This window comes from Budorcas taxicolor, chromosome 1 (genome assembly GCF_023091745.1).
Source record: "Budorcas taxicolor isolate Tak-1 chromosome 1, Takin1.1, whole genome shotgun sequence".
Taxonomy (NCBI): Eukaryota; Metazoa; Chordata; class Mammalia; order Artiodactyla; family Bovidae; genus Budorcas; species Budorcas taxicolor.
The window spans coordinates 213070348-213097997 of NC_068910.1; the positions used below are offsets into that span (position 1 = coordinate 213070348).

At 40.9% G+C, this 27650-nt stretch overlaps 1 protein-coding gene across 3 annotated transcripts in view; it reads right to left on the minus strand.

Annotated features, from left to right (window-relative positions):
* Positions 1–27650, minus strand: part of HLCS (holocarboxylase synthetase) — a 192822-nt gene that overhangs the window by 111391 nt on the left and 53781 nt on the right. For all 3 annotated transcript variants that reach the window (XM_052648914.1, XM_052648924.1, XM_052648930.1), the window contains one exon: positions 18721–18992. In XM_052648914.1, the coding sequence (XP_052504874.1) occupies positions 18721–18992 (272 nt within the window). The remainder of the gene's footprint in view (positions 1–18720; positions 18993–27650) is intronic.

Consider the following 27650-nt stretch of genomic DNA (forward strand, 5'->3'; position numbering starts at 1 on the left):
GGGCTACAGTCCATGAGGCCGCAAAGAGTCGGACACAACTGAGGGACACAGCACGCGTGCACGTGCACAGGAGGCTCCTTATTACCACAGAGGGGCGTGCAGACCAGTAGAAGAGAATATACAAGAAGTTCTTACCAATGGGCACCATACACAGTGTTAGCAAATGCAACTGTCACTCTCTCGTGGCTGGTAGCTACTGACAGTAGCTCTTTTTTTTTTTTAAGATATTATCCTATGAGCAAACTTTTCCTTCTTATTTCTTAAAATACCTACCCAGATCATTATTAAGTACCCCTATTTTTTAGCTTAAAGAGGGGCCTCAGAACAAAATATGACATTAGGGAAAACATCTTGAGGACTGAATGACAAGAAGACTTTTCAGTAAAAGTATGAGCCGGAGATACAGAAGACGAAAATCCAAACACTAAGAAAAGAAAGCTAACTCTTCGTGGGTTCACTCTGACAGTTTTAAGGGACCGAGGCAGAAGGGTCTGGAAAATAGCATCTTAGGGAGAGAAATTGGCACCTACCTTCCACCTCTGGCTAGAGCCTTGGAGAGGTTCTTTTGAGCAATTATGGAGTAAAATTACATCAGAATATACAGTAATGAGAATATTTTAAATAATGAGAACACTGCTAATTACATCTTCCCATTTTAACAGGAGGTCAAAGACTTTACTGCAACCCTGAGACTTTCGGGGTGCCCAGCAGGGAGCCTCCTATTCCGCACACACTTGTTAAGGCCAAGACAGCAGGCGGGATGATATGAGGTGTGAGAAATGAAAACTTTATGTGCAGACAAATTTGGATTTTTTAAATATTATCACTAGGGGCATAAATAGAAAGAAATTAGACCACTGGGATTTCAGAAAATGAGAATACAGACTGTGATTTTTATTTTAAATTTTAGTACTGAGAATACCCAATACCAAAGGAGTAAATAATTCAGCTAGTCACAAAAAGTAACACTTGAGTCTTAACTGCATACTTTTCATATACCTCAAAGCCATTCTGTTCAAGGGAGAAAATGGTGTGGATTCAAGTAAAAGAAAGACGAAAAATGTATGAACGCATATATTTCCTTTTATGAGGTGGCTTTGACAGACACCCAGGGATACCGAGAGGTTACACAGATCCAGTTTTCATCCATTTAAAATCATTTAAAATATACTATCATGGATATTTTTTAAAATCTTCCACAGTAATTTACTTGTTATAAAAATACTGGTAACAGCTCATGCAGCTTAATATCAAAATCCCAAACAACTCAATCCAACAAGTGGGCAGAAAGTCCAAACAGACATTTCTCCAAAGAAGACATACACGTAAAAAGATGCTCTACATCACAAATTGCTAGAGAAATGCAATCAAAACTATAATGAGCTATCACCTCACAGCAGTCAGGATGCCCATCATCAAACAAAACCTACAAACAATAAATGCTGGAGACAGTGTAGGGAAAAGGGGATCCCCCTACATCGTTGGTGGGAAGTAAAGTGGTACAGCCGCTATGGAGAACAGTAAGGAGATCCCTTAAAATACTAGAGCTACCATAGGATCCAGCAATCCCACGGGGCATACAGCCAGAGAAAACCGTAATTCTAAAGGTTACATGCAGCTCCTTGTTCACTGAAGCACTATTGACAACAGCCAGGACATGGAAGCAACCTAAAAGTCCATCAACAGAGAGATGGGTCAAGTTGTGGTACGTATACACAACGGAATAGTCCTCAGGCCACTAAAAAGAATTAAACAATGCCATCTGCAGCAACATGGATGGTCCTGGAGACTGTCATCTGAATGAAGCCAGACAGAGGAGGACAAATATCACAGGATATCACTTATATGCAGAATCTAAAATAACAGTACAAATGAACCTACTTACGAAACAGAAATTGAGTCACAGGTTTAGAAAACAAATTTATGGTAACAAGGGGGAAAGGAGTGGGGGATAAACTGGGAGATTGGGATTGACATACATACACTACCATATATAAAAGATAACTCGATGCTCTGTAATGATCTATGTGGGAATGGAATCTAGATGAGAGTGGATATATGTAAATGTACAGCTGATTCACTTTGCTGTACAGTAGAAACTAACAACTTTGTAAATCAACTACATGGCAATAAAAAATTAATTAAAAAATATTGATATGATATGTTACAGCAAGTATGAAGTTTTAGGACCAGAGAGAGTCTACCATTAATATTCTATCCACCCACTTATTACTTTATGCATTCCAGCATGAACTACAGATATTCCCTCCTTGATAATTAAGCCAGCACTTCACTAGAGCTCAATATTTTAGTTTTTATATAAAATTTATGTGGAATGATTTTTATTATTAGATCTGCTGGGGTTTGGAAAATATATACACTTGTTTTACCTGTTTTGTTAAAAAGACAAAAAACAAAAACATTACCATTAGTCAGGGGGTTCCTCTGGGTTTTTCCCAGCTGATGTCCACCCCATCCCCCAGAGACAATCAATCTTCTGAGCTCCTCCCACCACAGATTAGACTTGCCGGTTCTAGAACTTTGTAAAACGAAGGCATACAGCAGGTACTATTTTGTGAAGGCTTCCTTGACTGTGCATAAAATTTTCAAAACTGGCACAAGTTGATGCATGGGTCAGTAGTCTGTTCTTAGTCTGTTTTTTTTATTGCCGAGTAATATTCAATTGTATGAATATGCGACACTGTATCCTATCCATTCTTCTGTTGATGGACTTCTGGGTTGTTTCAAGATATTGACTATTTACAAATAAAACTGCTACGAATTAGGCCATACAAGATTTTGCGCAGACACATACTTTCATTTGTCTTGGATAAAGAACCAGCAGTCAGACTGCTGGGTCAGAAGGAAAATGTATGTTTACTCTTAAAAAACAAACAGCCAGGCCATTTTGTCAAGGTGGTCGTAGAATTCTACACTCCCACCAATGATGTGATGTTTGGGAACTGTGAGTTGTTCCATAACCTTGCCAACAGTTATTGAGGTTTTTTGCTATTCTGGTGGGTATGCATATCTCATGGTTTTAATTTGCATTTTTCTGAAGACAGAAAATGTTGAGAGATGTTTATGTGCTTATTTGGCTGCTGGCATTCTTATTTGTGCGAAGTACTGTTCCAATATTTTAATTGGGCTGTTTGTCATTTTGTTACTGAGCTGTAGAAGTTCTTTATAATTTTGGCGATATCAGCTTTTATAACATATACGTTTTGAAAATATTACCTCCCAGTGTGACTTGAGTATTCATCTTTTATTAGTATCTTTTGATGAGCAGAATATTTTCATTTTGGGGAAGTCTAGTTTATCATTTTTTTTTTCTTTAATGATTATTGCTTCCTCTAACCAGTTTTTGAAACCTTTGACCACTCTCAGGTCATGAAGATTTTTATTTTCCTTTACAAGCTTTAAAAGTTTAGCTTTTGTGTGAAGGTCTATGATACATGATCACGGTATCTTTATTTATTGAGATCTTCCTTAATCTCAAAATATTTTCTAATTTTTCTTGGGATCTCTTTCTTGATCCATAGATTATTTAGATGTGTTACTTAATTTTGAAATACTTTTGATCTTCCTAGATACATTTTTGTCGCTAACTTCTAATTTACTTCCATTGTAGACAGAGTATGCTCTATGTGATTTCATTTCATTTTCATGGAGACTTGTTTTGTCTCCCTTGTGAATATACCAAGTGCACCCAAACAGAACCTTCAGTCAGCTGGGGGGAGCGATCTATAAACACCCATTACGTGCAAGTGGTGGATAGTGCTACTCAGATCCTCTGTCTTTCATGATTTTTGTTTAGCTGTTTCATCAGCTATTAAAAGAGTGGTGTAAAATTCTTCAACTATGATTGTGGACTTGTGTATTTTTCTCTTTAATTCTTTTGATTTTTGCAACATGTGTTTTGAAGCTCTCTTATTAGGTGAACACACATTTTTATATCTGGTCAATGAATTGACATTTTCTCATTCTGAAATATCCCTCTTTAGGCTTTCCTAATTCTTTTTCTCAAAGTCTACTTTATTGGATGTTAACAAAGTCTTATCTTTTCTTATCCTTTTATAAGAAAGGTATATCTTTTCTTATCCTTTTACTTTCAACCTATCTGTCTCTATAATTAAAGTATTTCTTGAAGACAATATATGCTCTGCTACTGCTAGGTCATTTCAGTTGTGTCCGACTCTGTGTGACCTCATAGATGGCAGCCCACCAGGCTCCCCTGTCCCTGGGATTCTCCAGGCAAGAACACTGGAGTGGGTTGCCATTTCCTTCTCCAATGCATGAAAGTGAAAAGTCAAAGTGAAGTCGCTCAGTTGTGTCCGACCCTCAGCGACCCCATGGACTGCAGCCTTCCAGGCTCCTCCATCTATGGGATTTTCCAGGCGAGAGTACTGGAGTGGGGTGCCATCGCCTTCTCTGCAATATATGCTCAGGTCTTGCTTAGTTCTTTAAAAGTCCATTCTGACTTAGTTCATTATCCTTTAATGATGGTTTATTACCATTTTGTTCATTTGTTTTCCCTTCCAGTTTTTTATTTTGTTTTACTATTCCTTTCTTATCTTTTGTATTCTTTTTTGCTGCCTTCTTTTAGATTATTTGGATATTTTATCTATTGGCCTATTGGAGATAACTCTTTGTCATGCTTTTAGTGGTTACCCTAAAGATTACAATAGGGGCGAATAGAGAACGTAGCATCAACATACATACATTATCAGATGTAAGAGGGACAGCTGGTGGGAAGTTGCGGTGTAATACAGGGAGCCCCGTCTATACTCTGGGATGAGCTGGAGGGATTGGATGGGGAGAGAGGAAGGAAGCGAGGGAGGTAGAAGATGTATGTATAATAATGGCTGATTCAAGTTGTTTTTTAAGAAAACCACTAAGAAATTAGACATGACAGCAAGTCTGATTTCTTTCTGTAACAAAATTAGCATATAAGTACATATTAGAAGTGTGGGGGACACAGTATATTAGGATTTCAGCAAAACATCTGTTAGAGGTCTAATACAGTATCCAGGGGCTAAGAATTAAGGCTTGAGACAAATCTTATAAGTGCTGCTTCCTCCACTTAAATCTTTATGTGGCGCTGATCAAACCATTTAAATTCTCTAGGCAAGTGAAAGTCGCTCAGTTGTGTCCAACTCTTTGCGACCCCATGGACTATACAGTCCATGGAATTCTCCAGGCCAGAATCCTAGAGTGGGTAGCCTTTCCCTTCTCCAAGGGAATCTTCCCAACCCAGGGATCAAACCCAAGTCTCCCACATTGCAGGTGGATTCTTTACCAGCTGAGCCACAAGAGAATCAATAGTGCCCTCATCTCTTAAAATGGAAAGTATAAGAGTACCTATATTTCATAGGGTCTCAGTAAAGACTGAATAGGAAAAACCCACACTACCTGCCAGGGAGTAAATACCGTATTAACGTCAGCTATTATTACTGCTAAAGCATAACATCTCTGTGGACAAAAGATAAAATAATGTAAAATGATTATATGACAGTGATAAAATACTATGAATAATAAGAAATATTACTTGCCTCATCCTGTTCAACTTCTATCTATGTCTGCTTTTGTTTTATAATTTTCCAATTATCCTCTAGGAAAAAAATACTGCAATGGGGTCACTAACAGTTTTGTATAAATCTGTTGGCTCAAAAAGTATGCTTATCATTTATAACAGGAAAACATGAGAAATAACAACAATGCATTCATAGGAGACTATGCAAATAAATTATGATTAATCTATATGTACCCCATGAAAGACATATTTTTAGACCATTTGATTAAGTAAGAAATGTTTGTTTCATATACAATATAACCACAATTTTACAAGTGTGTGTAGGAAGATAAAAGACTAGTATGTATGAAGCGGATACATCAAAAGGTTAATGTGATCTTTTTTATAAGTGGTGAGGTTATAGATGATTTTCATCTCATTATAAATTACTGAATTTCCAAGTTCTCTATAATGAACAAGAATTCTTATAGTTGAAAAATATTTTGATAAAAATAAAATAGAGTAATTTTATGCACTATGACTGGCTTTCTATCAAGGTTTCTGGTCCTTCAGACCCAAAGCTTTGATCTCCAACAAGGCTGAGCACCAAAGATGGCTAAGTCCTTGGACAGCAAGGAGATCCAACCAGTCCATCCTAAAGGAAATCAGATATGAATATTTATTGGAGGGACTGATGCTGAAGCTGAACTCCAGTACTATGGCCACCTGATGTGGAGAACTGCCTCATTTGAAAAGACCCTGATGCTGGGAAAGATTGAAGGTGGGAGGAGAAGGGGACAACAGATGGTTGGATGGCATCACCGACTCAATGGACATGAGCTTGAGCAAGCTCCGGGAGATAGTGAAGGACAGGGAAGCCTGGTGTCCTGCAGTCCATAAGGTCACAAAGAGTCAGACACAGCTGAATGACTGAACAACAACAATGGAGATATAAAGAAATATTTATTAAGGAAGATGCTTAGAGAAAAGACAGCATGGGGATTTTAAAAGGCCATACTAACTATCTTTAAATATCTTAAACTATCTTACCTCATTAACAAATATCTTAACTCTCATTTTTAGGGGCTTCCCTGGTGGCTCAGAGGTTAAAGCATCTGCCTCCAATGCGGGAGATCTGGGTTCGATCCCTGGGTCGGGAAGATCCCCTGGAGAAGGAAATGGCAACCCACTCCAGTATTCTTGCCTGGAGAATCCCATGGACAGAGGAGCCTGGTGGGCTACAGTCCACGGGGTCGCAAAGAGTCGGACACAACTGAGCAACTTCACTTTCACTTTCACTAACTCTCATTTGGGAGAAATTGGGTCCATGGCCAGATTTCCTTTTTGAAATGAGATGGGTTTAAAAAGACCCATCCCGGAAGAGAGCACTATGCTAAGATGACTGGGATGAACCACCCCGAGTTACAAGAAGCCAACACATATCCATTAACTGAACAAATGGGAGGAGTCTGGTCACCATCAGGTGCTCTGACACACCCAAAACAGTGCAAAGGTTGTTCGGGCACTGAGGAGCGGGGGCCTCCCTGATAGCGCAGTTGGTAAAGAACCTGCCTGCACTGCAGGAAACTCTGGTTTGACTCCTGGTTTGAGAAAATCCTCTGGAGAAGGGATAAGCTACCCACTCCAGTATTCTGAGGATTCCCTTGTGGCTCAGCTGGTAGAGAATCCACCTGCCAATGCAGGAGACCGAAGTTCGATCCCTGGGTTGGAAAGATCCCTGGAGAAAGGAATGGCTACCTACTCCAGTACTCTGGCCTGGAGAATTCAGACATCTCTCAGATCAAAGAGTTCTGTGACACACTCTTGATCTGATTTCAGGCATGAAAGTGAAAGTTGCTCAGTCATGTCCGACTCTTTGTGACCCCATGGAATAGCCCATGGAGTTCTCCAGGCCAGAATACTGGAGAGGGTAGCTGTTCCTTTCTCCAGGGGATCTTCCCAACCCAGGGATGGAACCCGGGTCTCCCGCATTGCAGGTGGATTCTTTACCAGCTGAGCCACCAGGGATGTCAAATCTTCATCCTATCCCAACTATGAAAACTCCATGCTGAAAAGTGTTGGTCTGTTTCATGGCAGTTTTCCAAGTGCCAGAAAAAAGTGAAACTGCCTATCATCTTATAATCTTATAAGGATGATTTGTCTCTACCCACCTAGAGGGAGTTCTCCAAGAAGACCTCTAAGGACCCTGAACACTTGGGAAGCACTTATACACAGCACCAAAAAGAAGAGATAAGAAGGCAAGGCAAGGGAACAGAAGGGAACCAAACCTAAACCAAGACCTACAGGAAGCATTTTAAATGACCTTCTAAACCAAAACCGATTTCCAGTGAGACTAGCTCCGCATTCTAGATTTACAACCCTGGTTGGCAGCAACCAACTTTCTCATAACAACTCCGCAGGTAACAAAGCATGTCAAAAATCAAGTGACATTTCCTTTGGTTTAAATTTTTAAAAGAGAAGGTGCCACAGCATCTTTTCAGAAGTAGGATGGAAACTAAAGATTACAAATTTGAAACTCCAGGAAAGAAGGGAGGAAGCGACAACTTGCATAAATCCTCCAGTTCAAACTCCCCACCATTGTTCAAGCAAACGTGACCCACACTCCTATTCAGGGCAGTTTCTACACCATATTAGTGATTCAAACAAGCTTTAATGAAATCTCAAAATCTGAAATGTTAGACAAGACCTCACCTGGGACAACTGCAAACCTGCCAAGCTCCTCCTCTGCCATTTCCACCACTGCCTCCCAGCCACTGCGCCTCTCTGCCCACTCCTAAGGCTTCTGTGAACGGAGGAACACCCACCACAGCTCTCTACTCCATGGTATTATTCCCTCTTAGAGTCTGGGTGTTTGAAATGGAAGCAATTCCAGCAGAGATTTTTCCTCTCAAATACCATTCAACACTTTGCCAACAAAAGTACATATAGTCAAAGCTATGGTTTTTCCAGTAGTCATGTACGGATGTGAGAGTTGGACCATAAAGAAGGCTGAGAACTGAAGGATTGATGCTTTTGAATCGTGGCAATGGAGAAGACTGCTGAGAGTCCCTCAGACAGCAAGGAGATCAAACCAGTCAATCCTAAAGGAAATCAACCTTGAATATTCATTGGAAGGACTGATGCTAAAGCTGAAACTCCAATACTTTGGAGCAGACTCACTGGAAAAGACCCTGATGCTGGGAAAGACTGAGGGCAAGAGGAGAAGGGAGCAGCAGAGGGTGAGATGGTTGGATGGCATCACTGACTCAATGGACATGACTCTGAGCAAACTCCAGGAGACAGTAAAGGACAGGGAAGCCGACGGTGCTGAAGTCCATGGGATCACAAAGAGCTGGACACGGCTGAGTGACTGAACAACAACTAATTGGAGACATCTGAATAACCACCTGGATAATCAGCCCCAGGGACAAAAGCTGCTTAATTTTAACAAGGGCACCAAACCTGCCCAGGTTTCTCTGGGTTCCAGAAGGGAGCCACAGTTACTCAGTTACCACGATTACTAGTCTGGAGAAGTCAGGAAACACTGAATGATGCTGAGTGTTATGAAAAATACACGTAGGTTTTGACATGATATCTAAACAACCAAAGAAACATGGCGTAATCCACTTTGATTACACAGTCCAATCTCCTGCAGAAGGCTTAAAGAACTTACCTCAAAAGAGAAAAACTTAAGTCTCCATTGCCTTAAGTCCTTTTGGAATGAGGCTGGGTATAAATAGACCAACCAGTCAGCCTGCCATTAAGATATAAGATACAGGAGAGTTACTCCCCAGTCAGCAGGGCCTGAGTGATCATTGTAAAGGTTTTGGCCAGTGGTCTTGGCACCCGGGGAGCTTCCCAGGTGGCAGAATCCACCTGCCAATACAGGAGACATCCTTGGTTTAGAAGGTCCCCTGGAGAAGGCAATGGCTACCGACCCCAGTTTTCTTGCCTGGGAAATCCCAGGGACAGAGGAGCCTGCTGGGCTACGGTGCATGTGGTCACGGACGTGACTGAGAAACTGTGCACACTTGACACTCATGCACTGAGGGACCTAGACTCCAAGAAGACTTCCCAGTCCCATTTGCACAGCAAGATATTTCATTTAAAGGCGGTTTTGGCTTTGAAAAGGAAAGAAAATGAAGCTGTAGATCTAGTACAACCTTATCCTTTTACAGAGGCCCAGAGAGGTTGAGTGCTTTACCCAAAGTCACACAGATAGTACGTCAAAACGGCACAAAGTTTCAGGCTAAGTTTCCAGGGTTGTTGAACACCGTTCAACACCGTTCACCGTTTCTTACATTCTGAAGTAAATTCTCTGTACTCACATGATCTAATTTTAACGGTGAAAACCCCACTGGCATCCAGGTGACCTCCAGAAAAAGAGGTGAGTGCAGACCTTACCGTAACTCCTTCCCCTTCTGTTGTCTTCTCTACCCTTCTCACATCTCAAGGAAATACCTCCCTGCCAAGCAATGACTTCATCACTCTCCTTCTCGCTAATTTGAATACTCTTGTGGGAGAGCCAAACAAAAAATGAAAATGATGAATGACTCCTTGTGCAACGCAGAAAAAATGTGGTGTTTGGGATCTCGACGTGATGGAATACCCCTCATGCAGAAACAGAACACGCTTCTGTCCAAAACAAAGATGCAGAAACGAGAGTATTTCAGAGCTCCAAGGGCGTCTGGCCAAATGGTAAGTGTGCAGAAGACTTTAAAGGGCCAGATGAAAGCAAATCAACCCTCACCTCCAGAACAGGTAAGTGTTTTATTTGAAAGAAAAACAGAAGTTTTTCTAAGTAAATCACAGAGCCAAGTCAGGGGAGAAACAGTAGAAGGGGAGAGGGATGCTAAAATGGGGAAAAGAAAAATATCTGCTTGATTATCCAACACATTCACTGATTTTTACCAACATAAGTTTTTTAACCCGGAGCTCAGCCTTCATTTTCTCATCACATACATACAGGTAAGTGGTCACACTGCAATTACCATGAACACTAAATTCTAATGATATTTAAAATCTTTTCCACATAGGAGTTAATGTTAATTCATAAACTGAATTTTGTGGGTTTTCTGTGCTTAGAGAGGTTTTTAAATTAATCACATATTTGAGGTATAACACGATGTAAAATTAAGGTACACATGTTAATGCACCACATTTATATACTGTAATATCCTTGCCACTGCAGCAATAATTAGCAGTTCAATCATGTGACCTAATTATCACTTCTTTTTAGTGACCGGAATAATTAGATTCTGGTCTCTCGCAAGTCTGATGATTATAATACAATATTGTTGTCTACAGCCACTATACTGTATATAAGATCTCTACTCAGTGCAAATCTGTATTCTTAAGAAACAAACCCCCACCCTCCAGCTCCTGATAACCACTTCTTTACTGTGTTTGTGAGTCTGGCTTTTTTTAAGATTCCACATACAAGTGATATCAGACAGTACTTGTCTTCCTCTGTCTGCCTGACCTCACTTGGCATAATGTCCCCAAGGTCTAGCCATACTGCTATATAATCAAGTCTTTAAAATGCTGTTTTCTTGTCATACATTTCTTGTTGCATTAGAACCTCGGATCATATCCTCAATCTTCATTTTTGCTATTTCCAGAGAGGTGGCCATCAGCTGTCTCCATATGAGAAAAGCGCCCATCTTAGTTGGCATGCAGAGAGGAGTTTTAAACCAGCACTTGCTGGCCAACCTGTTCCATGTCAGAAGCTGTCCCACAGGCTGTTTATGCTTCCCTTTGCCCTGTGAGACATGACTGGCTCTCCTGAATGGGCATCACTACAGTTTAGCCATTTTTTTTACAATGAGAAGTCATGAAATTTGCCCCAGACCAGTAGCCAGTGAAACTCCACTGCCTGTTCTGCCATCCGTATCCCTTCCTGGCCCAGGGTACAAGCTCACTCTGGATGCCCTAACATCATCTAAATGGCCCTGTTGCTAACAAATAACTCCTCTGCACTTTACAACGATAGCAGGAAACATCCCACGTGTCATAAGACTCTACTCCCTTCTAAATTTCAGTCAGAAATCTTGGCTTTCTCCCTAAGGTAAAACTGGACTGAGATTTTTAACGGACCTCCATATGGTTCTCCATACTGGCTGTACCAATTTACATTCCCACCAACCTTGTCTCCACACCCTCTACAGCATTTACTGTTTCTGGATTTTTGGATGAGGGCCATTCTGACTGGCGTGAGGTGATATTTCATTGGAGTTTGCTTTCTTTAAAAAAAATTAGTTTCTTTATTTTTAATTGGGGGATAATCAATTTACAATATAGTGTTGGTTTCTGCCATACATCAACATATTGTTAGCCGGCTATACCCCAATACAAAGCAAATAGTTTATAAGCGGAAAAAAAAAAACAAATCTGGACTGAGATTAAAAAAAGAAAACTTTTGTCACATTTATTGCCTTTTCGAGCCCCAAACCTTGCTTTACCTTGCGTCATCTTTTGTGGTCCTTTATTACTGGTTTGAATATAACCAATAAGAGACATTCATACTAAATCAAATATAGTATAAAATCAAGCAATTCTGCAGAGTAACAGATATCTGAGATGTTTGAGGAAAATCAAGAGACTGAAACAGTATCAAATCCACGCAAAAGACCTGGAGGAAGATACAGATAATACACAAGGCAAACCCATGGGACTAATAAATACCTTCAGGCTGTTGAATTTTGGGCTTTTTTGAATTGACTATCATTTTCATATGTCACAAGAGTCAATTAAGTCAAATAATTTTAAGGATTAAGATTTAAATAAAGAGAAAGTTTGATTTAAAAAAGAGAGAGTGAACTGGCTACACACGTTGTAAGGGAACCACAACTATGTTTTCTCCTCTTTCCAGAAAAGCTCAACTCAAACAACACATTTTTCGCAAAACAATAACCACTGAGGAGCCATTGTGCCTCTGGTACAATGAGAAAAAATTGTCAAAATCTTCAATAAAAACTCCACCCCAAGGAAACGCACATCAAGAACCCAAGTCAAGCTGACAATGATTTGCTTCACTGATGCTCACAGCACCGCCACCGGAAGAATGCATCGGTCAAAAAAGGAATCATATCTAAAATCTAAGGAATAACGAGAATTCAACAACATGAGCTATGCACTAAGAGCTTAGCAGACATTTTACATACATCCTCACCCTATCCTGGAGCTGAACAGGGGCTCCTGGAAGGAAAGTCCCACATCTACCCTATTCCCCACTGGGTCCCAGAGCCTAGTGCGGAGTCCTGCACACAGCTGGTGCTGAAGAGAAATTAGCTGAGGGATTGAACTGGGAAAGAAAAGAGAAGTTAAAGAGCTGAGACTATTACCAGCTACTTCACATAGACAAGGAAATGGAAGCTTGAAAGGTTACTGATTTGCCTGAGGTTACTCATGCGGCCAAATGATGGACCTGCAATTCCAACCCAGGGCAGCAATATTCCACATTAAGCTCTAAGCCCCTAGGTCAACCAAGATATTCGATCCTCAGTCATGGGAAATGAGCGAGCACAGGAAACTAGGCAGTTTCTGGAAATAGGGTCTGTGCTGCGCTGCGCTGCGCTTTAGTCCAACTCTTTGTGACCCCGTGGACTGCAAACAGCCAGGCTCCTCTGTCCATGGGGATTCTCCAGGCAAGAACACTGGAGTGGGTTGCTGCGCCCTGCTCCGGGGGAATCTTCCCAACCCAGGGATCGAATCCTGGTCTCCCACATTGCAGGTGGACTCTTAACCCATCTGAACCACCAAGGGAAGCTCACCATAGGATCTAGGTTTACCAAAAAGTCTGGTATACCCTCAAAGATTAAGACTGCCACCCACCACTGAGAACACGCAAAAGACTGTGCTTTGAGTTTGGAGGAGGGTCCAGGGGAAGAGCTTCCAAGCACAGCAGACTGTCCGACATGTCCCTGAAGGGCTTCATCACCACAAGGTATCGGCTTGATGGTCAAGTTCAGTCTCTCTTTCCTATACAGTAAAATGTGGGGACCTTTCAGGTTGTTAAACGTTGTTCAGCATGGAGAGGCAGAAAGAAGGTCCAGTTCTAATGAAAATGCTATCTAAATAGAACACGCTGGCATTACCACAGAATGGCAAGCATCATAATAATTTTGCCCTACTGAAAAAACATAAGATCAGTTAAAAAATGTAAACTAAACATCCCAAAACACTAACAATTAATATGGAAACATTTCTGGAAAACAATAGACCATTTTAACATTTGATTTCAGAAGGTTTGCGTGTGAAAGGTTAACTTATTCAGGTGTCGAGTTGAGACCAAGAAAACAAAAGCATTTGATAGAGAACTGGCTGGAGTAACTCTTCAGGCGTGACCAGCGGAGTCAAAGGCTGGAGTTATACTATAAACCTTAATTTAGAAGTAAACATTAAAATAAAGGTCTCTTTAAATTCTCCAATAAGTCTCACTTTAAAAGTACAAAGTTGGCCCATAAAAAAGCTCACGCTAATTTATTTCAAAGCAATCAACTTCTTAAAAACCCTTTATTTCACAATTAGGCTAACATCCCATTAATTTGGGACACTTACCAACGTATTTATCCCTTGCTCATTACCTATGTGCACATTAAGAGTACACCGATAACACAATACAGGCATTAATATGTAAAACATCAACAAAAGCCATCTGGAACGCTAATGAATAATCAAGGGATTTCAAATTAAACTACAGAATTTTCCCTTAGAATCTTTAGGACAACACTGTCAAGTTCAATCTATTCACTTCGCCTCCAGAATCAATTTTTCAAACTTTATGACAGGTCTAATCGCTTCCACCTGTGTCTCTAGCTTGACTCTTGACTGGCATGCTACCAGCCAGGGTGGAAATGTAGACAAAGACCCCTATTAGGATCCGGCTGTTTCTCTACTGTGAGGTCACTCAGCCATTAAATTAGTTCCAGCCCAGTTTCTGTCCTCTCAGGCCTCCACTTGGGAGGAGGGTGCGCAGTAGAGCGAGTTAGGGGAGCAGAGTCAGAAGAGAAGAAAGCCGGAAAGAGATGTTAGGGGCTGACTGCACACGTATGCGAAGGGCGGAAGGAGATGTTAAGGGTTGACGGCACACGTATGCGAAAGGCGCAAGGAGATGCTGGGGCTGACTGGACACGTATGCGAAGGGTGGAAGGAGATATTAGGGGCTGACGGGACACGTGTGCCAAAGGCGGAAGGAGGTATTAGGGACTGACGGGACACATATGCAAAAGGCGTAAGATGTTAGGGGCTGTGGGACACGTATGCAGAGAGGTGAGAACCTGGGGCTGGCCCCAGACTGTGACACAAAATAACAGCATCATTCTTAAACGATGCTGGCTCTTCTCCCCTGTGCGATTTCCCCTAAATACGTTTTAGTGACTTGAGTGGATTGTTTCTCCTTGTCTTTCTCTCCGCTTGGAGAAAGTCCACCGTTTCCCATACAAGGTTTCCTCAAAGGACGCTCACTGAAGCTAGTTCACAGAACCACTTCGGCCCTCTAAACGCCTTGGAAGTTACTGAGAGCCAGGAAGGTGGGCAGGGTATAGGATTCTGACTCCAGGATCACTCCATTCAGAGGAGCTCAAGTGTTTCTGATGCCCAGATCATACACCTGAGGCGAGCAAGGCCCAAGAGGGTGAGAATGCCAAGGTCACAGAGCTAGCTGGTGATGAAATCTTTAGGTCCAGTGTTTCTCTCTATTAGACAGTGAGCTTTACGCGTGACACCGAAACTGCTCCAAAAACTTCACTGATCAGTCTGCTCCTCACCCAGCGCCATGTTATGTGCTGTGACCACTTCTCTCTGTCTGCCCAAACTCCCAGGCTCAGACCAAGAAGAGGTGTACAGACGTGTGTGCATGAACCGAGTGTGCCCTGGGAATCACTTCCTCCAGGGCACTGTGAGGTTAGGGCAGTACACTCCCCGCTTTCTCTCCCCAGTGCCTACACAGGGCCTGGCATACAGCAAGCACTCCATAAATGCTTACTCCACTATAGGATGAAGGCAAACTTAAGCGTGAAAAATCAAGGGACTTCAACAATGGTAAGAAAATAAACCTACTTAACAAAGAAATCTAAATTATTCTTTACAAATTAAAACAAAACAAAACCAGCCCATGTGTGGCCAGTTCATCCAGGATGTATGCAAAGAGAATCAGTATGAATGAGTTTATCTGGCTCACCACACACTGTGGCTTCACACCTAAGTTGTTTCAATCTCTTATCATTGAACTATGGCTCAAATAAAAGACAACCGCACAATTACCATAATGGCTCAGTTACCCTAAGCCTGCGCTCCGAGGTCTAGTTTTCCCCTTTCTGCCTTCCCTAAGCACTGACGGTCAATCAATGCTTATCACGAGATTCTACTAAATGTGCAGCGCTCTGGACCAAACCAGGTCAGAGTCAGCACCTGGAGGCACCTGTCCAGTAGTGAGGAGGGCTGAGCACTGGCCAATCCACACCCCCTTGTCTGGGACCCCACCACCAGCGGCAGCTCACATCTTCAAATGGCTTCCCAGGTCTGCAGCCACAGGACTTAGCACAGAACACAGTGAAGGTTCCCTGGTCCAGACACAAGACTAAACCCATAGCCCTGGTGGGACTCTTCCCAACCAGCTGAGCTAACTGGTCACAAGAAAAGCTATCAGGAAATAACTCAGGGGGAAAAAAAAGATTGTCTAAGTGAACCGAAATCAGAATTTACCTTGTGTTACCCTGACCATCAGGTAGAAAATGCATTTCGTGGTTAGAAATACATGTTAAAAAAAAAAAAGCCTGGGGTGGGGGATTCAGGGTGAAATTAAACTCTTCCAACCAGACTTGGTTGGGTGGCTTGCCATGTCAGACTATCCGGGAAACAGCACTCGCTCACGTGGTTTTTGCTCTTTATTACTGGAGGGCGAGTCCTCAGGGCCATCAAACACCTTGATGTTATCAGCAAGCCACTCCCTCATTTCCCTCTGCTCTTCCTCATCCTCAGAGCTCCTTCCCCTCTACAGAGCCACTGGCCAAGCTTTAACTGGGGCAGGAGGTGACGGTGGTGGTGGTTCACGGCTTCAAAACCAGCCTGCTCCCCTGACAGGAGATCAAATGAAAGCTTTCGGTGCTACCTCAGTGTCACAGTAGCTGAAGCTTGGCTTGTGGTCAAAGAAGCACACACAGCCTCCAACAATTTGTCCAAAGAAAAAGGTCCAAATCCTCCTGGATTCGTAATAACATAAGAAAGTTACCTCTAATGACACTGAATAAGCAGCGAAATAAAACCAGAGTTACCTGAAAATAACTTTCCAACTATGATTTTAATTTTTGCAAGCAATGGGACCATCATGATGTATTATATACTACTTAAAGGCCTCCTGCTAATTTTTTAGCAGCCTGACAAACAGAAAGTACAAACAGAAGTTAGAAAGACTTCTAACTGCCCTCTAATATCTGCCCTCCTCTCCTCCTGGTTAACAGAAACCTAATTTTCAGTAGATTCATCGATGCCGAGTACAAAGATGGCGTTTATTTCCTAGTCATCCTTGGAGGTAAATATGGTCATGTTTAGCCCTGGGAGATGAACAAAAACATCATGAGCAACCTCTGAAAGAGCCCATATGTGGACACGCCCCAATTTACACTCTCCTTTGCTCACCAGGTAAAATGAGAGAGAATATAAAAGCTTGGGTTACCTCTTGGCACCTACCCTAGCAAGGTACCCACAAGCCCTCTTGGTAACTCACTGCCCACTGCCCAAACCCAGCAACCATAATCTCAATGTTTCAAGATTGCCCCAATACAAAATATTCTTCACTGTTGTCCACAAAAATGATCTGGAAGTGCCAATGTTTTTCCATCTGAATTTCGCCTCCCCAAAATTTTTTGTTAAATATTCTGTCTGATTTTTTATTGGCAGATATGATTAGAATGGGTCACCTTTTTGATATAATAGTGTGCACTGGAGTAGCAAAAGATTATCATAGAGTTTGTACATGCAAGCAATAATTGCTCCGTACAAATACAGGCTTTTTCTTCTCTATGGGAACACCAAGGATTGGGGAGTGGAGGCAGGAGACAATGGCAACATTGAAATTAAAAAAAACCAACACAAAACAACTCGGGAGACAAGACCTATTCATTGCCATTGCTCATATTCCCCTTTCCACTTTGTCTCCTCACTGCTAATTCCCCTATAGTAACCCTGTTTCTACATCCTGTACATACACTAAAATTGCTGTTTCCATGACTGAGCATGGGAGTCACGAAATCCTAAAATTATCTCATCACCTTATATCAACATACTAGCAAATTCCAGAAATTATTGTTCAGAAGAAAAGCCAAAATATTTCCATACGTTCCACATGCTGAATTATGTATCTGCCTAATTATGCGGTTCCACAGGTGAAAGTGCCCAGAAACCATGAAGGGGGTGGGGGATTTTGCAGTCTTAACGTTCCTCAAATTTTAGTCCCATGTTGAAGGAAGATTCATGCCCTCTATAAGCCTACTTTTTAAACTATCTATCTCAACATAAAAGTATTAATTAATAGAGACTAACTGGAGTTTAAAATTAACCTTTCATCTGTTTCCCATTGTTTAACCTTTAATCAAAGTCCATGAAACAGAAGAAATAAGAAGGAAAACTTGAAATAAAACTGAATTTCCAACATCCCAGTGGGATTACAGAGTGCTTTAAAAATGCATTGGATAGCAACATACCAAAATAGGTACGTACAAAGCTCCTGTTTATTTCAACTGAACACAGCTTACATGGTTCAAATTTGCTATGCTAATACTCTGCAAACATCTTAAACTGGTTATAACATCTCAACGCTAGTTACAACAGAGTAAAATGGCAACGTGAACAATAGCGCCACCTGTCAAACACCTTTTTTTCATAATATTCTTTTTCCCAAAGACATTGTGAAAGGTCAGATTAAAGGAAGACAGACACAAGGCACAGAAGTCCCTCATTCTTTAAAACACAGATCTCTGACCCAAGAACTTTAATTTCTCCATCTACAGACAGGTGTATTGCTAGTGGTATATTAAAGAGTTATCGCTCTAATCTTCATGATTAAGTTATGAATAAGCTATTGCTTTAAGCATAGCATTAAGTTATTGCTCTAAATCTTCCTCCCTCTCCCTGAGCACTGGTTGGAGAGAACCATCAAGATATCTGGGGTCCTCCAAGCAAATACAGAAACCAGCCTGGCCAGGACTTACCCGTCCAGAAGACTCATTGTGGTGGGCGTCACTTCGGCAAACAGAATGACTTTTCCAAGTTTCCTTGTCTTCAGGTTTTGTCGGTAGATCTCGAAGTCAAAGTTTTCTGATGAGAAGGACTCCGTGTCAGTCACCACGGGTATGGCGGATGGGGTGATTTCTATTTCAGATGTGTAGGATGAAATGAATTTCAGGGAGAGCTTGCTGGATCTTATTACTCCTTCAGGATCCACATGTTTCCGCAGCCACTGCATAAGAGGATCCCGGATTTCCTGTGCCATAAAGAAAGAAGTGGGAAGGTCATAATTTGGCGTTACATTAGATGATGGTAGCTTTCCCTTAAAATGCCACTTTGGTAAGAGAAGTACTTCCTAATTCATGACCAATAAAAGCTAGGTTAACATATTCTGAACATAAAAACTACCATACAATAGACAATGAGTACACTAAGTATGGGCTTCCTGGTGGCTCAGTGGGAAAGAATCCGCCTGCCAGTGCAAAAGATTTGGGTTCAATCCCGGGGTGGGGAAGATGCCCTGGAGAAGGAAATGCCAACCCACTCCAGTAGTCTTGCCTGGAGAATTCCATGGATAGAGAGAGGAGCCTGGCGGGCTACAGTCCATGGGGTCACAAAAGAGTCAGACATGACTTAGCAACTAAACAACAACAACACTGCTGCTAAGTCGCTTCAGTTGTGTCCGGCTCTGCACGACCCCATAGACGGCAGCCCACCAGGCTCCCCGGTCCCTGGGATTCTCCAGGCAAGAACACTGGAGTGGGTTGCCATTTCCTTCTCCAATGCATGAAAGTGAAAGTGAAGTCACTCAGTCGTGTCAGACTCTTAGTGAGCCCATGGACTGCAGCCCACCAGGCTCCTCCGTCCATGGGATTTTCCAGGCAAGAGTACTGGAGTGGGGTGCCATTGCCTTCTCCAACAACAACACTAAGTGTACCTATATTATAAAAATACGAGCTGGTTCAGAAAGCAAGATCCAGGGAAATAGGCACATTTCTATCCTACACTAGATCCTAAATTCTCAAAAGTCCCTCCTTTCCAGTTCTAGAGTTCATTAGTGATCCTCTAGGCCTCTATACATTTTACAGAAAGTTTTTAACCTTATACATCCAGCTCTCAAAGAAACTCATTATCTAGGTAAAAAGTCACAGGAGACAAAGTACTAAGATACTAGAGCATTCCCTCTCAGCCTCTGCAGGACCTCCACTTTGTCTCGTAGACAAGCTGACCACCACCAGCCACTGACAGGTCACCAACAGGGAAAGGAATGGAGTACCCAAGATGCTTTCGCTTTACCCCAAATGCAGTCCGTGGAGGGGAAGGCAGAAGTCCAGTACTTACAACCTAACCTAGTACAGAACTCTCTATCCTACCTCCCAAGAAGCTGCAACTTCCTCTTGGACCCTGGGAGACCCGGGGCCTCCCCCTGGGGTGGAGCATCAGGGGATTCAGGTGGGGAAGTCAGCATCCCAAGGGGCCGGCACAAAACATATTAAAATCTGTTACAGGAAGCACTGATCTGAACTCCTGGGCCCTCTTCACACAAATGCCAGGCACTTCCAAAGAGGAGACGAGGCCTTCTGTTAGCATCCAGGGTCTGTCCCAAAGCTCTGCATGCCTAAGAGAAGCAGCTTCAATGATGAAATTTCATTTAACTAAATTCACTTGATGAACCTTTAAAACTCAGTTCCCCTTTGCAGAAAACACAGAGGCTAGAGGAACAAGTTAAATGGTTTCAGAAGGCAGTGATCAGAAGAAATCCAGAGGGTGAGACATTTTATAGCACAAGAATCTTCAAGTGTGTGTGTGTGAAAACAAATCTGAATTTCCTTCAACACATTGAACAGCTGGATGTTATAAGGGCACCGCACAAGCTAAAGACACATCAGTGGATAGGTTAAATCACGCACAGAGAGAGAGAGAGAAATGTAAAATAATCTGAAAAATAAACACTTCTTAACTAACTTGGTTTTCATTAACTCAAGCAGGGAGGTAAACAGTTATTCAACAGGTGTAGGTAATGTGATTCCTCTCTATTCAAAGTCAATGAAAGTCAAGATGAAACCAAAAAGAAACAGCCAGCACCAGGTAGAACTTTCGGAACAGGAAGAAAGCAGGGAACCACCTCTGGAGCAAATTATCCGATTGGCCATCTACACATCATTCATCTAATAAACTGTTTTTGAAAGAAACACATAGAGATGTACAAATATGCAAAAGAAATTAAAACTGGAGTAGGCAAGGTACAGGAGGTTTTTATTTTTAATCTTATACTTCTTTCATGTAATCTTTCAGGACTTAATCAGGGCAAAGTAAGTTACTCAGAAAAAAAGGAGAACCTAAAATGATACAAAATGAGGTGAAGAACCTCTTAAAAAATATAACTATATACCATCTATAATTCCCCTAAATATTTATACTCACTATAGTCAAATGCAACTTGTAGCCATCGAGTAAAACTAAGTACACAAGGGTAGTATTTAGGCTCCCCTCCACCCCTATTGTCCCTGGACAAGAGATAAAATTCTGGTCCCAAGAAATATCAAAATTACTACCTGTTTGAAGGAATTCCACCTGGTATATGCCATAAAAGGACATAAGTTACAATGATGACTTAAGAGCTTCAGAAGTAGCTGCTAACACATATAAGGAAAAGGAATGAATGAATGAATCTTGGCTTAACTCTACCAATGACCACTAAGAGAGTATAAAAATGCTATTGAAGAAAAAAGTTTGGATCATATATATCAAGGCAAATGGGTAGACATAAGTAGTATTAACAATCCTCTACCCCCCAAATCTACCTAAATCTTTAAACACAACTACCAGAGAGTGCAAAAATGTCACCGCTTTCAGGAAGACTTCTCTGACCCACAGCCTGTCTAGGTTAGGACTATCCTTCATAAACTTAATGACTTTATAGCACTTTTCAAACTGTAATTCCATAGTTCGTACAACTATTTACTCAATGTCCCACTGTTTTTCTAGAATAGAACATAAGCTCCATAAAGACAACAAATGTGTGTTTCTGTCTTGCTCCCAACTGTATCCATGGCACCTGGTACCAAGTGGATATTGCATGCTTAATAAGCATTCATTGTATAAATGCACATTAAATTCCATACCAAAATAAAGTCCCACAAGTAACAGACATAAATAGGTACATCAAAGAGGGAAAACCCAGAAAAGGCAATGATAAGAGATGGCCTTGAAATGGATATAATATGCATCAAAAAGAAATGTGAAATTGTTAAATCAGTTCTGTTGAAAATAAAACAACTGCTATCAAATTCCACCCCAATGAAATTCATAAAAACCTTCTAATTAATGTTATTTTTATAACATTCGAACTTTAAGAATTTAGTATTTACTTTTCTCTAAGATTTCAGGCTAATTAAATACAATTTAAGTGGAACCAAAAACAACGTTTTATAGTCACATAAATGCTGGCCCCTTTGAATTCACCACAGCACTAGGGAAACACTAGCTATTCTCAAGGAAGGTGAATGTGCCTTTGTTTCCTATTGGGACATGTCACACATGATATGAAAACCCCAAGGAATCCACCCAAAAAAAACTACTAGAATTAGTAACTTAGTTTCCAGCAAGGTTGCAAAATATAAGGTCAGTATAAAAACTGGGTTTATTTCTAGCCATGAATATCTGAAGCCTAAATTTTATTTAAACATCATTTTCAATGGCATCAACAGATGTGAAACATTTAGGTAGAAATTAAAATATGTGCCAGACCTGTATACCACAAACTATGAAAACACTGAAAACTTAAATAAGTCCTAAATAACTGAAGAGATATACTATGTTCATGGATTAGAACACTCAATATTATTAAGACATCAATTCTTCTCCAATTTGATCTACAGATTTGATGCAATTCCCATCAAAGTCCTAGCAAGCTTTCTTTTGTAGATGTTGATAAGCTATTTCTAAAACTTAAACAGAAATAGAATAGGCCTAGAATGACCAAAACAATTCGGGGAAGAAAAAAGTTAAAAGATTTCCATTATCTGACTTCAAGACATTATAAAGCTATAGTAATCAAAACAGTATGGTATTGACTTGGTGGTGGTAGTGGTGGTTTAGTCACTAGGTCATGTCCAACTCTTGCGACCCCATGGGCCATAGCCTGTCAGGCTCTTCTATCCATGAGATTTGCCAGGCAAGAACACTGGAATGGGTTGCCATTTCCTTCTCCAGGGAGAATTCCCGACCAGGGATCATAGGTGGCTTCTTTACCACCGAGTCACCAGGGAAGCCCACTGTATTGGCTTACAGATAGACATACATTACTAAAAACAGAATAAAGTCCAGAAATAGGGCCACACATGTATGTTCAATTGATTTTCAACAAGTTTATTCACCTGAAAAAGAATCATCTTTTCAATACATGGTGCTAAAACAAGGGGACATACGCAAAAAAAAAAAAAAAAGAAAGAAAACCACCAAAATTTAACCCTTACAGGTATACTAAAATTAACTTGAAATGAAACATAGACCTATATGTAAGCAGGTCCAAATGTAATGCTGTAAAACTAATAAAATAGAGGAGGAAAATTTTCTGATCTTAGGATAGGCATTAATAAATCTTTTCTCTGAAAGGAGTGTGAACTCTCAAAGAAAAAAAGAACTAGACTTTATAAAAATTAAGAACCCTAAGAACTGCTGCCATTCAAGGATTAATGTTAAGAAAAATGAAAAGACAATAAAGTGAGAGTAACTATTCTTAATACACATATCTGACAAAGGACTTGTATCCAGAATGCAAAACAAAAACAACAACAACAACAAAAAACACTTAAAAAAAAGATTTTATTTATTTTTGGCTGTGTTGAGTGGGGGTTACCCTAGTTGCGCTGCTCAGCCTCTCATTGTGGCGGCTTCTCTTGTTGTGGAGCACGGGCTAGGGGGCATGTGGGCTCAGTAGTTGCAGCTCCCAGGCTCTAGAGCACAGGAGTAGTAGTAGAGGTACATGGGCGTACCTGTTCCTCAGCATGTGGGATCTTCCCAGATCAGGGATCGAACCTGCATCTCCTGCATTGGCAGGTAGATTCTTTACCACTGAGACACCAGGAAAGCCCTCCAAAAAACCCTCTTAAACATAATTATAAGAAAACAATTCAACTTAGAACAGCAGCAAAAAGATTTGAAAAAGAAAATATCAGATGGCCAAAGAGCACATTAAAAGTGCTCGGCATCGTTTAGCACCAGGGAAATACAAAATAAAACCACAGGATACCTCTACACACCCATTAGAATGGTTAAATTTCTTAGTTCTGACAGTATCTAGTGTTGGCAAAGATGTGAAGTAACTGAAACGCATACATTACCAATGGGAAAATAAAATGGTACAACAATTTTGAAAAGCAATTTGGCAGTTTCTTATCAAACCAAACATACACATGCCATATGATCCAGAAATTCAATTCCTAGGAAATTAACCAAAAGAAATGAAAACACACATCAACACAAAGACTTGTATATGAATGGCCATAGAAAGTTTACTCATAATAGTAAAAAAAAAAAAAGAAAATGCAAACAACCCAATGTCCACTAATAGGAAAACAGATAAATAAGTCACGGCAGATCTATACATTAGAACACTACTCAGCAATAAAAATGACCTACTCAGAAGGCAACAAAATGGATGAATCTCAAAAACATAAGTCTGATTAAAATTAAAATTTAAAAAGACAAAAGAGTATGTATTGTGTGATTCAACTTACATGAAGTACTGGAAAGGACCAATCTAATTGATAATGATAGAAAGCAGATCAGTGATTGCCCAAGTATGAGCATGGGGGTGGGAGAGTAGATGAGAACTGAATGAGGAACAGCACAAGAGAATTCTGTGGGATTCTGGAAATGTTCGTCTTTAATGACAGTTACTCCAGCATGTACGTATATCAAATCCTACCCATAAATAAGTACATTTCCTTGAATATCAGCCACACCCAGCAACAATCTTAGGCAACACTAAACAGCAACTAAAATCCACAAGACTCTGTATCCATTAATGTCCAAAAAGAACACCATTGTCCCTAGTTCTGAAGAAATAAATGCTTAAATTCACATTTAGTGAAAATACACACAAGTGACTATTCCATAGTTAGTTAACATATCGTAACATCTGATACATGGGGTACAACTAAGATCAGAGGTGTCCAGTATACTATGTCCAGGTATGTTAGAGCCATTCCACCCCCTCCCTTGTCTTAGCTGCTAAATTTTATCCACCTAGCAAGACTCCATGGGTGAAACATAGCCATCCCTCTAACTCAGCATTGGATTCAAAATACTTATTACCACCTCTGCGTTCTGTGCTCCTTTTCCCAAGAAACACTAAATAATTGATCTTAACCTTTAAAGGTTTTCAATCTCGGAGACACATATGTCCCACTGTAAATAATCAGATTAGTTGCGCTTCAGCCATAACATTGTAAGTTGCTAGGCAACATTATAACCTTATGAGTGGGTAAATCAGAAAAAAATGAATCTACAAAGACACAGAGTACAGGTTTTTTTAATGGATGTTTCCATTCTCAAACATCAGAGTACACAGGAGTAGAAGAATTTATTTTTAAAAATTCTTGCTACTGGTATTTTAGAAACAAAATATTCCCAGACAATTTCACATTCACTCAGTGTCTTCACACAAGTAATGAAGGCACACAGCATAGAAGATTTTTACAATCAAAAGACGACACTCCTGGAAATTCCGTGGTGGTCCAGTGCTTAGGGCTCCGTTCTTCCACTGCAGGGGGCATGAATTCGACCCCTGGTCAGGGAACTAAGATCCCACAAGCCTCAAAGCATGGCCAAAAAAAAAAAAGATGACACTCTTGAAAAAGCAAGACTGTTTTTGGTCCTGATCTCATTTAAAGCAAGGATTGTTCATGTGGCAGCCTTCAGGGTAAACTTTTATTCTGACCACCAGAACCAAGTCTCAGGCAGGGTCTGAGATGAGTGAGTTCCTCCTTAGGTGACTGGTCCCCCGTGAAGACCCTTCTGCTGTCTCCACTCCAACCGACCCACTGCAGTCTGATGGCAGTCGGATTCCTCCTTGGATGGCACTGCTCCCCTGCTTGGATGCCCAAGGCCCCCACCTTCCTGCACCCCCAAATATGCTCAGTCACTGATTCCAACACTGTCACCCCCAGAATGAGCTTCAGTGACTCGCTGCTGAAAGCAGTCTGTCCCCACAAGCAACTGTCACCCACAGACACCCAAGGGCCAAAATGATCCCAGATACACGAAACATCTCTGAAAGAAATGGACACACTATCCCACACGTGCTCCTGGCCCAGGAGCACTACCCTCATTATGTGGGGACACACCCTCCAGCTGGACTCTTGGCCGCTGCCTCTTCTACTCCTAAGCATCTGGGACTGAGACCATCCACCTCAGCCCCGGCATAAAATCTGGAACCAAGCCAGCAAGATTTCCTGTGGGGCCCCTGATGATGCTTCTTTCCAGTTAGGTCCCCAAGTAATAATTCATCAGAGTGCTTCTGGCAATGCTGATTCTCAAAATAGAAGGGGTCCAGTTTGGCAGTTCCTCAAAGTGTTAGAGTATCAACATATAACCCAGCCATTTCCAAGTATATACTCAAAAGAGTGGGAAGCAGAAGCTTCGTCAAACACATACCTCAGCAACACCAATGTTCAGAGCAACACTGTTCACGATAGCCAAAAGGTAGAAACAACCCACATCAGTCAAAAGATGGACAGATGAATGGTTAAACAAAATGTGGTGTATGTACATATATACATAAAACACTCCACGGCATACATGCATACATATATATAAATACTCCAGTGTGTGCGTGTGTACATATATACATAAAATACTCCACTGCATGTGTGAATATATATATTTCAGTGTATATATATATATATATATAAATACTCCAGTGTGTGCATGTGTACATATATACATAAAATACTCCACTGCACATATGCATACACACATATAAATATGCCAGTGTATGTATATATACATAAAATACATATATATAAATATTCCACTGTGTGTGTGTATATATATACATAAAACATATATAAATATTCCAGTGTGTGTATATATAAAAAATACTTCAGTGTGTACATGTGTACATGTATAAATAAAATACTCCAGTGTGCGTGTGCATATATATATTCCAGTATGTGTATATATATATAATACACACATATATATACACACACATACATATGTATATAAAAAATACCCCAGTGCATGTACATGTATTATTCAAGCATAAAAAGAAATCAAGTTCTGATAGACACTATGACATAAATGAACCTTGAAAATATTATGCTGAGTGAAAGAGGCCAGACACAAAAGTACAAATATTGTATGATTCCACTTTTGTGAAATATCTAGAAAAAGTAAATTCATAGAAACAGAAAGTAGAATAGAGGTTACCAGGAGCTGAGTGGAGAGAAAATGAGAAGTTACTGATTAACGGGTATAGAGTTTCTGTTTGGGGTGATGAGAAAGTTTCAAAATAGTGGAGTGGTTGCACCGTGAGTGTAATTAATGCCATGGAACAGTACAGCTGAAAATGGTTAAAATAACAAATTTGACGTTCAGTTCAGTTCAGTTCAGTTCAGTCGCTCAGTTGTGTCCAACTATTTGCGACCCCATGGGCTGCAGCACACCAGGCTTCCCTTTCCTTCACCAACTCCCAGAGTTTACCCAAACTCATGTCCATTGAGTCGGTGATGCCATCCAACCATCTCATCCTCTGTCATCCCCTTCTTCTCCCGCCTTCAGTCTTTCCCAGCATCAGGGCCATTTCAAATGAGTCAGCCCTTTGCATCATGTGGCTAAAGTATTAGAGTTTTGTTCCTTCCAATGAACACTCAGGACTGATCTCCTTTAGAATGGACTGCTTGGA